The sequence below is a fragment of the Glycine soja genome, chromosome 18 (assembly GCF_004193775.1).
Source record: "Glycine soja cultivar W05 chromosome 18, ASM419377v2, whole genome shotgun sequence".
Classification (NCBI taxonomy): domain Eukaryota; kingdom Viridiplantae; phylum Streptophyta; class Magnoliopsida; order Fabales; family Fabaceae; genus Glycine; species Glycine soja.
This window is the reverse complement of record NC_041019.1, coordinates 8,208,268-8,220,456: the sequence shown is the minus strand read 5'-3', so window position 1 is coordinate 8,220,456 and position 12,189 is coordinate 8,208,268. Positions and strand designations below refer to the sequence as shown.

General features: G+C 38.6%; 1 protein-coding gene and 1 long non-coding RNA gene across 2 annotated transcripts; both read left to right on the top strand.

The window, feature by feature from the left end:
* Window positions 1-233: 233 nt before the first annotated feature.
* Window positions 234-3,311, top strand: LOC114395549 (LOG family protein YJL055W-like). Its single transcript, XM_028357359.1, has 4 exons — window positions 234-434; window positions 2,130-2,258; window positions 2,437-2,621; window positions 2,706-3,311. The coding sequence occupies exons 1-4, from the start codon at window positions 240-242 to the stop codon at window positions 3,025-3,027; spliced, it is 831 nt and encodes a 276-aa protein (XP_028213160.1). The 5' UTR covers window positions 234-239; the 3' UTR covers window positions 3,028-3,311.
* Window positions 3,312-4,302: 991 nt separating this feature from the next.
* On the top strand, window positions 4,303-11,096 carry LOC114395793. The gene is made up of 2 exons (XR_003663102.1): window positions 4,303-10,501; window positions 10,696-11,096. It is a non-coding gene; the product is annotated as an uncharacterized LOC114395793 (long non-coding RNA).
* The last annotated feature ends 1,093 nt before the right edge of the window (window positions 11,097-12,189 follow it).

Sequence of the window (12,189 nt, the reverse complement as noted above, 5' to 3'; positions counted from 1 at the left end):
AAAAGATGTTTAATCATACAAAACCGATACAAAAAGTTGAAATTAGTTAAAATAAAAAAATTATAAATTATAAATTATATTTTTCTTTTATTAATGATGTGATAAAAATGACTTTTCTTTTCCAATAAGTCCTTTACTGTGAATTATAATTTTGAGTTAAAAAATTGATGAAAATAAGTAATTTTAAATATTAATTACATCTAATTAAATAAAAATTATACGCAACAAAACATTTCTCAATGGCAGCTTCGTTGGGTACCCATGTTGTGCTGAGAGGCACTCATGAAACGAGAATCAAGAGCCAATTTTTGTGCAGAAAAGAACAGAATAATAGAATTGGTTTCAAGTTCTCAAAGCACAAGGCCATTCAAAGAGCAATCTTTGTTAGCAAGCAAGAGTTCGCTGGGTTGGATGAGAGGAAGAGCCCAGATGAGGTAGCATTTACCATCTTCTTGTTGAAGTTAGTGCCTTTTGCTTATTTGCTTTTTTTTTTTTTCCTTTCTTTTTCTTTTCTTGGTGCATATATTTGATGGGAATTGGTGAAAGTAGAAACCCTCTTTTGGTATGAAAGTTTCTGGTTAGTTGTATTGCTTGAAGAGTAGGTACTAAATCCATGTGGGGGTGACATGACAACTAATAGCTATGTTATGTTTCAGTTCAAAAGGTGTGTCCATTGGTAAGGACGTGTTTTATTGAATGTGTTCTTGGGAATATGTTATTGATAACTGATAGAAGAATTGCCTGTTTTACAGTGATGGGAAGCTAAGAATTGGTATTCTGGAGAGTTTTCAGTTTGTTGATGGAAATTGATTACGTTTGTAGTCGTTCTTCTTCTTTTGTTGTTATTGTTGTGAATGTTTAGGGTGTGGATTGGGAAACTGAAACACACAAATGTGTAGATTTTAGGATCAGAATGAGGTTGCATATTTGGCTAGATTCCTTTCAGAAAGTTGTTGCAAACAAAATCTGTGAAAGTGAAGGGTGATTGCTGCAGTGACTCTTGTGGAAGTCAGAAATGATAATTGGTGATAGTTTTAATGACATTGGTTATAAGTGATGATTGTTTAGATAATTTCTTCTGCTTGTACTGCACCTGATTGTTGAAAATACTGTCATCAAAAGAGTGAAGACAATGAGATTTAATTGGATGATATGCACAGAAGAATCCCAGGGTCTCAATTTAGATTGAATTACATTTTACAAATAAAAGAAGGCTTAAATATGAATTTAGTCCCTGCAAGTTTTTTTTATTCATTTTTAGTCTGTTTATGTTTTAGTTTTTTCCAATTTTGGTCCCTAAAGCATGAACTTACAGGGACTAAAATTGGAATAAAAATGGAATTTTAAAGGGACTAAAATTGAAAAGTGCAAACTTAGAAGGATCAAAATTGAAAAAATGCTAACTTACAGGGACTAAATTCATATTTAAGCCATAAAAGAGAGATGGATTACACTAGAACCATGCTTACCTTTTTTATTTTTTTATCCTGATATTCAATGAGAAACTAAGTTCTAATTGAAATTTTACATTTTCTATCTGGAAAAGTAACATAACATTATGTGTATCTACAAGGTGGCTAGTCATGAAACTCATTTTATATTAGGGCTTCTAGGATGTCTACTAGCACTTGCTATTTTGTTGCCTCAAAGAGTATTGATTCTGAAATTTGTTTTCAATTTTCATTTTTTTTTCTTTCTTCATTCCACTTGGTGGGTGGTGCTATTCATCATGGTAACTATCCCTGGATAAACCTCATCTGAGGGAGTGCGGGTCAGCAATGTAAGATGCAATGTATGATGGACAGTGTTGCATGACCTAGGGTATATTATGTCTGGTTTGGACTCAAGGCGATGTATTTCTGGCTTTATCCAGCAAGTGTAACTCTGGTTTTTAGACTTAACATTTCAACCTCTGGTGCCTATAATTGAGTTCATCAAGAAAAGCACTTTGCAGAGTTCTATCAAGCACGTTGCACAGAGTTCTTAATTTCTACATATTTGAGTAATGGCTGGGACTGATCCTAATTTCTACATATCCTAATTTTTGGACTTAACATTCCAAAGAATTTTTGTAGTCCATTGGAATTCCAGGAAACTGACTCACTTTTTCTTTTCTTTTAATATTACAGGTTAAAGAAGAGATTAAAAAATGTTATGAACTCATAAACAGATTAGGGAGAGGAGTCGTGTATTTGGGTTCTTCAAGGATGGGACCCAGCCATTCGCATTATGTGCAAGCACAAGATCTGGCTAAAGTGGCAAGTAAATTCTTACAATAGCTTCCTGGTTCTTTTTTCAGCTTACATGCTGGTTTGTATTGTATAAGATCTCATTCATTTGTTACCTAATCACATTGTTTCTGGCATTAACAACAGTGATAGTGGCAAAGGTAGTTATAAGTTTTTGATTATTTTTTCAACATATCTTGTTGCACAGATAGCAAATCTTCTGGACTGCACTACTTGGTCAGGGGCTGGACCAGGCCTAATGGATGCTGTTACTCTAGGTGCTATGCTAGCAGGAAAACCAGTTGGTGGATTCAAGATAGGAAGAGAAGCTGGGGAATGGACTTCGTCTAACTTTCATTCATACTTATCATCAGAAAATTACCTCACGTGCAGGTAATCTACAACTGTTACTCAATAACTTTAACTATTGACATGAAAGCAATTGACTGCTTAGATTGTTTTAACTTTTGAGTTCAGGTTTTTCTCTGCAAAGAAGCACGGGCTAGTGGACGCTGTAGTAAGGAACAATTCATTTGATAAGACTGCTGCTGTTGCCCTTCCTGGTGGGATTGGTACTTTAGATGAGGTGTTTGAGATACTGGCATTGATTCAGCTGGAATGGATTGGATCAAAGCTTCATGTTCCCTTCCTGTTGATGAACTATGATTCATTTTATTCAAAGCTGCTTGAATTTTTAAATGACTGTGATGGTTGGGGAACTGTCTCTAAAGGAGAGGTTGCATCATTGTGGAAGGTCTGTAACAGCAACTCAGAAGCTTCCCTATGGCATTTCTTCTAGTGACAAAAGTAAGAGTGTAACTAAATTGTATAGCACGTATGAATCACCATCCTCATAAATAAGAATTTTTCTTTTGTTTTTTTTTCCTTAATAATTGTTTTCTTTCTATAAAAGGCTTACTGTAGAATATTCTCCTGAATTGCTGCAATATTACCAGGTTTTATGGTTGACGTTTCTCATGTGCAGTTGCAAGTTCTAATTGCACCCAAAATGTATCTTAGGATTCATCTGTAATCACATTTGTGATTTGGATAAATTAGCGAAAGGAAATGAGTTTTCTCTAATTGTTATATTTTTGCGAATTTTATATAATAACTTCCCTTAGTTATTTTTATCTTCAAGTGCCACTGCCATTTATGGTTAGTTTTGTCATTAATCGATGTTGTGAGCTTAAACTTTTGTCATTGGATGTCATCTTTCCAACTTACAAACTTTTGATACGTTTCTGGCATAGAAATGAGAGTTGAGACTCTAGTGTATATTTGGAATGTCATTGAAATAACATGCAACTTCCTTGGACAATTGGATTTTCATGGACCTGCAGATTTGAATAGCTTCACTTGTTTTCTCAAAGCTTTTTATCTATAACTCTTATCAAAATTTGTTTTTCGACAAGGACTACCTAGCATACCTCCTACTAACATGAGAAAGCATTTAAATACTTGTCTTACATTCATTCGTGGATACCCTTAATGGATTGAACACAACATCAACGAGTCTTCCATCTTGCAAAATTAGCTTTAATTTTAATTTTTCATGAGGTATGAAGGAGGAAGTTTCATCTTAAGTTGAGCACCTTGACACTCATAATGTAATTTGCTCATAGATTTTATTACAATAATATCTCAAGTATTCTATCCTAAAAAATATTTTTACATCTTAATATATAAATTTCAAGGAAGAGGGATCAACTTACTCCAAGAGTAACTCTTTGGATTATTTTTCATCTTTATCATTAATTTTCTTAAAATCTAATGCTTAAGATTAGCTACTTATTACAACCATTAGATTTCAAGAAAATTAATGATGAAGATAAGGAATAACTCTAAAAGAGTTACTCTTGGAATAAGTTGATCCATTTTTAAATTTCAAACATTAGATTAAGGTTATTCTCTTAAGTCATAAGTACATCGTAGCATGTTAGTATTTTTCCTTCACATTATTCACTCTGAAATCCTTATATAGGATTTTAGGTTTGGGACCTTTCTTTAAAGGTCTTTTCCATATGTTTCCCCTACACATAATTGACCCTTTTTTTTTGCCGCCATGTTCTGACCCTAGCTGCAATACTCAGGGAACATCCCCACCATGCCATACTAGAGTGGATTTTATCAAATTTCTTTTATAGGAGCATGCTTCCCAATACCAAGATGTTAGTTTATGTTGCTTGTGGGGGATATTACAACATGCTACTAGCTAGTTGAAAGCCTTGAAATAATTGAGGTCATGACAAAAAGTAGTAGTGGTGCACAATTTAATAGGAACCAAAGATGAGGATTTAGTGAAGTAGGGAGACTCTAAATGTCATTTTGGCTCAAAATAAGCTTATATACTAACCAATATGGTGTGACATGATTGACAAATATCCTTGAGCATTAAGCATGAGTTAGTGGTTCGATCTCCAAGTACTTGTATATGAAAAAATATCTCTTGAAAAAGTTTAATTCCTCAAATAGATCTTGTGGTACCTCAAACTATTAGTTGTTGTCTCTCACTTGGGGCATATCCTGAGTCCGCCCAAAAAACTAAGCCTATATTCCAACAAATACAATTGTGACAATGTTTCAGTAGCAAGAATTCAGTCACTTAGTTGTTTAGTGACCAAATTTACTCACTTCAGCTATAAAATTGGGTCCAACTTCTTGGACTATTGGATCCCCATGGAACAACAACTCAAGACAGTTCCCTCTGGCATTCAGGACTAAGAGAAACTTGAAGTTCTTAGCATCTAGTTTATGCCAACTGAATTTCAGCAGAGCATTGCTCCCAATGGAGGACAAGAACATTGGATGATCCAACATTTGTCCTATGTACGAACTATTATACTGGAATATATAAAATTTTGGGAATTTGCCAGAAAAAGTTTAGATGCCCTAGAGCATCCAGGTTTAACCATAAAATCCATGTTTATTTATTTTTGACTTATTAATACCTCTGTGGATTGATATTCTTGGTCCTTAATTATTCTTTTCAATAATAAAAAAATGCAATCGTTTTCTTATCATGCAGAGTGAAGCTGATAATAGAAGCCTCTGGCCAAGTGTCATTGAATATGAAATAATGCTGGAACCCCAAATCCATTTTCCTGCCATATTCATCTTGCTTGGAAGATTCTGCATAAAGTAGTTCCTCTTAGTGCAAAGCTAGTTAAGAGTGGCATATGATGTTTTCTGTCCAAGATGTGGTATTGAAGCTAAAATCCTTACTCATGCATTTAGACTGAGTTTGGGCTAATGTTAAGACAAAAATTCAGAAAACTGGATTCGAGGTCAGTACCTCCAGGAGAGGGGAGAAACAGAGTAAGAGGGAAGCTTAGTAATTTTTCATATCTCTTAGGAATTACAATTGCTTTATTTATACTACTTCCTTGCTAACAGAATTTGTCATTTAGCATCAAGGAATATTTGAAAATCATTGGCCTTATGATTACAATTGAGATGTTGTCTCCCACGAGCAAATAGCAATTGCACGGTAAATTCCAGGTCAGCTTTCCCTCATAGAAGCTTCTTCATACGTAGTCACTAAGGTAAGAGGGCCTTGTGATGACCCTTTTTTCCTTTCTTGCTGTCTGCACCTCCCTGTTTGGTGTTTTCCCCTCTGTTTGTTGCTTTGTTGCATCTTTACTTGTAACATTCGTTGCCCCTTGGAAAATCACCTTGTCCTCAAAGTGATAGTCTTCCCGTAATTGCTCCCACTGTTCCCATGAAGTCTCGTCAGGTGAAAGGCCATCCCATTGCACCAAAACCTCCCACGGGGCCTGTTCAGAGGATCTACGATAGTCAAGAATGGCAAGGGGAGTGATGATTGGTTGATTCTCCATGAATTGCTTAGGGAGTGCTACCCTGTGTATCTGGTCTGGGGGTCCCTTAAAGGCCTTCAGCAAAGAGCAGTGGAACACGGGGTGAATGCGGGCTTCGTCTGGTAATTTCAAGTGCTATGCAGCAAGGCCGACCTTCTTAACAATTTGAAATGGTCCACAGAATCTCTTAGTCAACTTGCATGTGGCTGTCTGTGAGCCTTTTGCTGAACCCTGCCGGTGTGGTCGCAATTTTAACATTACCCAATCGCCAAGTTGATAATTCACTTCCCTTCTCCTAGCATCAGCCATTGTCTTCATGCCTTCCTGAGCCTTGAGAAGCTTTTTGCGAATTGCTTGGACAGTCTCCTCTCTGTTTATCAACATATCATCCACTGCATCTAATGTTGAGGAACCCGCAATGTACTCAGGAAAATTAAAGGGTTTGCAGCCGAATGTAATCTCGAAGGGGGTAGCGTCGGTGACAGAGTTCCATGAAGTGTTGTGGGACCATTCCACCCAAAGAAGAAATTTTCCCCATTCCCGAGGTCGGCGGTGCATGAAGGCACGCAAGCATTGCTCAATAACCCTATTGAGGGCTTCTGTCTGGCCATCACTTTGAGGGTGATAGGCAGAACTCATCCTGAGTTTAGTACCACTCCAGCAAAATAGCTCTTGCCAGAATTTGCTCACAAATAAAGGGTCTCTGTCCGAAACAAGACTGCGAGGTAACCAGTGTAATTTCCCAACGATTTCCATGAACAATGAAGCCACTGCATGCACAGTGTGAGCTGTTGGAAGCATGCCAATGTGTATACCTTTTGAGAATCTATCCACTACTACCAGGATCACGGTGTTTTCACGGTAGGGGGGTTAGGCCGCAGATGAAATCTAAGGATAAATCCTCCCAAGGTCGATGAGGAACTGGTAACGAGCAGAGGAGCCCCGCGATTCTCTTTGTTTCATACTTGACATGCTGACAATCTAAACATTGAGAGATGAAGCGAGCCACATCTTCACGAAGGCCAGGCCAATCAAAGTTCTCCATCAACCGAGCTACTGTTTTCGCGATCCCCATATGGCCGCTAGTGGGAGTCGTATGGTATTCAACAAGCAATGTTGGGATCAGGTCCAAATTCTTAGGTAACTAGATACGCCCTTTGCGTAAGATTAAGTTATGGACCAGAGTGTATTCAGGGTGTTTGGTGGGGTCAACAAATATCTCCTACCTACGAAGGCAATAGTCAGGATGTTCATCTAGTTGCCGACGTAATTCTTCCAGGAAGAGAGGACAAGGAACTGAGAGGTTCATCAATGAAGAGTTTTCTTGCTCGAAACACCTGGAAAGGGCATCAGCAGCCTGATTATGAGCACCAGCACGATAATGGATTTCATAATCATACCCCATTAATCGAGCAAGGTAAGTATGTTGTTCCAGTGTCTAAATTGCTTGGGAAAGTAACTCTTTGAGGCTACGATGGTCTGTGATGATGGTGAAACGGTGCCCAAGCAGATACTGCCGCTACTTCTTCACGACGGCCGTAATCGCGAATAGCTCTTTGACGTATGCTGATGCTCGCAATAATTTGGGAGGAAATTGCTTGCTGAAGAAGGCGATTGGGTGGTTCTTTTGTGAAAGCACTGCCCCCATTCCTAATCCAGAGGCATCAGTCTCAATGGTGAAGGGAAGTGAGAAGTCCAGCAAGGTAAGGACTGGGGCCTGTGATAGAGCCTGCTTCAGCTGATCAAAAGCTGTCTGCGCAGATGGGGTCCAAGCAAATTCTGGCAGTGTAGTGATGTGGACGAGGGGGGCCGCAATGGAAGCATATCCACGGATAAAGCGCCGATAAAATTCGACCAACCCCAAGAAGCTGCGCACTGCCCTTACTGTCTTTGGTGTCGGCCATTGATGAATGGCCTCAACCTTGGATGGTAGAGGCTCCACCCCTCTGTGTGATACCAGGTGCCCCAGGTACTCCACCTGACTTTGCACGAAAAAACATTTGGTCAATTTTAAAACAAATTGATGAGCTTATAACACGTGGAATGTTAATTCAAAATGAAGTAAATGATCCTCAAAACAGGTACTGTATATTAAAATATCATCAAAGAATACAATGATAAAATGGCGGAGATATGGCCTGAAGATATTGTTCATGGTTGCCTGGAATGATGACGGGGTGTTGCAAAGTCCGAAGGGCATTACTTTGAATTCGTAATGCCCGTGATGGGTGCGAAACGCCATTTTGGCCACGTCGTCGGAGTGCATACGTATCTGATGGTAGCCTTGGAGGAGGTCTAATTTGGAGAAGCAGTGGGCACCTCCCAATTCATCTAGGAGTTCATCAATAGTTGGAATGGGGAAGCGGTCACGAACGATGATGGCGTTCAGGGCGCGGTAGTCAACACAGAACCACCATGTTCCATCGTGCTTCTTCACGAGCAACATCGGGGAAGAAAATGGGCTTGTACTTGGCTGTATGAGTCCCTTTTGCAACATTGTTTCAACTTGAGCTTCAATTTCGCACTTCTGAAAGTGCGGGTAACGGTACGGTCTGACGTTGACCGGCGTGGATTGGGGCAGAAGGTGAATGTAGTGGTCTATGTCCCTTTGTGACGGTAAGGTGTCAGGTGGGAGGAACAAGTGAGCAAACTTGATAAGGAGAGACTGAATCTCTGGGTGGAGGTCCTGTGTGTTGGAAGAATCATCAGGTAGAAGTGTGATATGGCAATATAGGCCCTAAGCTTGAGTCTTCAAGATGCGTTGAAATAGGGAAGGTGTAATAAGGTTAAGGGCGCCATCCTGATCCCCCTTCAATTCCACGATTCAGCCTTGATAGAAGAATTGCATGCTCAATGTGTTGTAATTGGTGAGAACTAGCCCCAAGGATTTAAGCCATTGAACACCAAGCACGATGTTGGCACCAGAAATAGGGAGAACGTGGAGGTCAACGATGAACTGTGTTGACTGGATGGTCAAGGAGACCATCTCACACAAGCTTGTGCATAAGAGCTGTTGGCCATTTCCAACCATGACCCGCAAGGGAAATGGTGTTTCACGACATGGTAGATTCAATTGTACCACCAACTCCTGCTGAATAAAGTTGTGGGTGCTTCCTCCATCCACCAACACCACTACTTGGTGGTTGGAAATCGAGCCCAACAACCGCAAGGTTTTCGGGGCAGAGTGGCCCGCGAGAGAGTGAAAACTAATTTTGTCCAGGTTTGGGTGAGGTGTGTCTACTGGGTCTGGCGGGTTGGGTGGGTCAATAGGCACTATACTAGAAGCTGGATCCTCGTCTTCCCCTTCAGCGATCAGAAGGAAAACTCTAGAGGCACAATGGTGGCACGGCCAGGGGATTTCGTCCGAAGACAAGCGCTTCAACAGTGTAGGTGCGGCGCGGCCAGGGGATGGTAACAGTGATGGAAGGGAGCCAGGTCGTGGTGATGGGATGGTTGGAGTGGGAGGTGGCGGTCCAAGGGAGACCAGAGTGACGCGCGGACTCGGTGGATGGCGGTTGTCAAGGAGTTTTTCCTCTTGCAAGCGGGCCAACCCAACAACCTGAACCAGGGTTAACGGCTAATGTGCTTGCACTTCGCGTCTGATCTTCGGTGTGAGACCGGAGACGAAGAAACTAAGGAGGAAGGGCGAGGGCAACCCTATCGTGCGATTCGCAAGGTTTTCAAACTCTGCAAGGTACCGTGCCACTGACCTTTTTTGTGTCAATTTGAAAATCATGCCTGTGGGGTCTTCGTACTGTGATGGTGCGAAGTGTGTTTGTAATGCTTGCAGGAACCTCGGCCATGAAGTAAATTGACCGTTTCCAGTCATCCACTGGAACCACGCGAGAGCCCTACCCTCCATGTAGAAGGAGGCGATGGTGAGTCTCTCGTGTTCCGGTGTATCGTGATATTCAAAATATTGGTTTATTTTGAAAATCCAGCCAAGCGGTTCAGTCCCATGAAACCGTGGTACCTCTAACTTCATTTTATGGTTGTGTGTAGGGGCTGGGGAAGAAGGTGAGGGCGATGGGGAGGATGATGGCAAGAGAATGGGGGTGACCTTGCTGAGGAGCTCGTCAATTTTCTGTGTCAAATTGTTCATGGATTCTCCCAAGGATAATTGATGATTGGATAGACGAAGCAGAACTTCATCCAACTTATCGGAAGAGCTCATGGCGGAAGGAAAGAGCAATGAGAGCACCAAAATTGTTAAGACAAAAACTCAGAAAACTGGATTCGAGGCCAGTACCTCTAGGAGAGGGGAGAAACAGAGTAAGAGGAAAGCTTAGTAATTTTTCATATCTCTTAGGAATTACAATTGCTTTATTTATACTACTTCCTTGCTAACAGAATTTGTCATTTAGCATCAAGGAATATTTGGAAATCATTGGCCTAACGATTACGATTGAGATGCTGTCCCCCATGACCAAATAGCAATTGCACTGCAAATTCCAGGTCAGCTTTCCCTCATACGTAGTCACTAAGGTAAGAGGGCCTTGTGATGACCCTCTTTTCCTTTCTTGCTGTCTGCACCTCCCTGTTTGGTGTTTTCCCCTCTGTTTGTTGCTTTGTTGCATCTTTACTCGTAACAACTAATCAAGTGTGGTTTGCTTCACCTCTGGTATTTTGTTTCACCTCAATTTCAGCAGAGAGGGATGACTTTTCAGAAAAAGTTTGAAGGCCAAATCTTAGACACTCAGAATTATTATCCTCTTTCAATGCTATGACATATGGTATGCTATTTCTCCTTGATATTGATACTGCCGAAGCTTTAAGAACGAGAGGATCGAGTTACAGTTTGTGAGAGACCTGTTATCAATAAGGACTACCCAGGCTGAATTGGATTATCTGAATCTCATCTCAGCTTTAAAATCTAGATTTATAGTTCAATCATATCATATTTTGTAATTGTAATCGTGGATTGTAGAAACATTATTTCTTCCTTTCAAGATTTTTTTACAAGGGAGGCTAATCAATAAACTCATATGTTGACTCATTTTAAGACAATTGCTGCAAGTTGTATTTCTGCAGCATGGGCTGGGCTCTTATATCATGCTTAGCTCTCATACTTTTTTTTTTGAATAAGTTGTCGTTTCCATTTTTGTTTGGTGAATTATATATATCTTTTGTAGGTTAAATTACTTATTTGGTTTCTTATTTTTTTTAATCCATATAGTTTGAAAGTGATTTTTTAGTCTTTATAATTTATATTTTAATTCTTTTTTAGTCAGTACAATTTAAAAGTGTTCTTTTTAGTCTTTATAATTTATTTTAATTCTCTTTTAGTTTAGTTCCTATAGTTTGAAAGTGATATTTTTAGTCCTATAATTTGTATTTTAATTACATTTTAATCCTTACTAAAAAAATATATAAAAATAATTAGTTACAAATTAGTTATAAATTATCAATTTTTTTATTACAAATTATCTTACAATAAATTAGTTATGACTTACTTGTTAATATTTTTGTAATTAATTATAATTGATAATATTACTCATATTTTAATGATGAGGACTAAAATGAAATTAAAATATAAATTATAGAGATTAAAAAAATCACTTTCAAGTTATAGGAATTAAAAGAGAATTAAAATACAAATTATAAGGATTAAAAAATTACTTTTAAAATTATAAGACTAAAAGAAAATTAAAATATAAACTATAGAAAATAAAAAAATCACTTTAAAATTATAAAAAAAAATTCCAAAACTATAAGGATCAAATGAATAATTTAATCATTTTAATTTTTATAATAAACTATGTCATCGTTAGTCCACACACAATTCAACTTGGCCGAGGCACCTGCTGCTTTGTACTGCTTTAACAGCTGGATCATAAATTATACTGTCAAGCACCAAGCACAACATTTTCCATAAACAATATTGTTTAATTTACATTAAGCTAAATCACAGTGTTCACAACTTGCTCTACAATAATTAGTTTTCACACTTTCATGTGGTACAATTGAATCAGATTTGAAACATTATTTGAACAGATCCGAATATCGAACCATATATAACCTGTGTTTTGTGGGCAGATGCGACGAGATTTAACTACATTATGTGTGCAACTTATTTAAAAATGGGGTAGCGAGATGTTTTATGCATATCGTGACAAACTTGTTAACATTAAAAAATTGCCAAT

What these genes read in the sequence shown, in the direction of transcription:
- LOC114395549 (XM_028357359.1), top strand. Translation starts at nt 240, where the DNA reads ATGGCAGCTTCGTTGGGTACCCATGTTGTGCTGAGAGGCACTCATGAA. An exon ending in CACAAGATCTGGCTAAAGTG is followed by an intron (nt 2,259 to 2,436) that starts GCAAGTAAATTC and finishes CTTGTTGCACAG; the next exon opens with ATAGCAAATCTTCTGGACTG. An exon ending in GAAAATTACCTCACGTGCAG is followed by an intron (nt 2,622 to 2,705) that starts GTAATCTACAAC and finishes TTTTGAGTTCAG; the next exon opens with GTTTTTCTCTGCAAAGAAGC.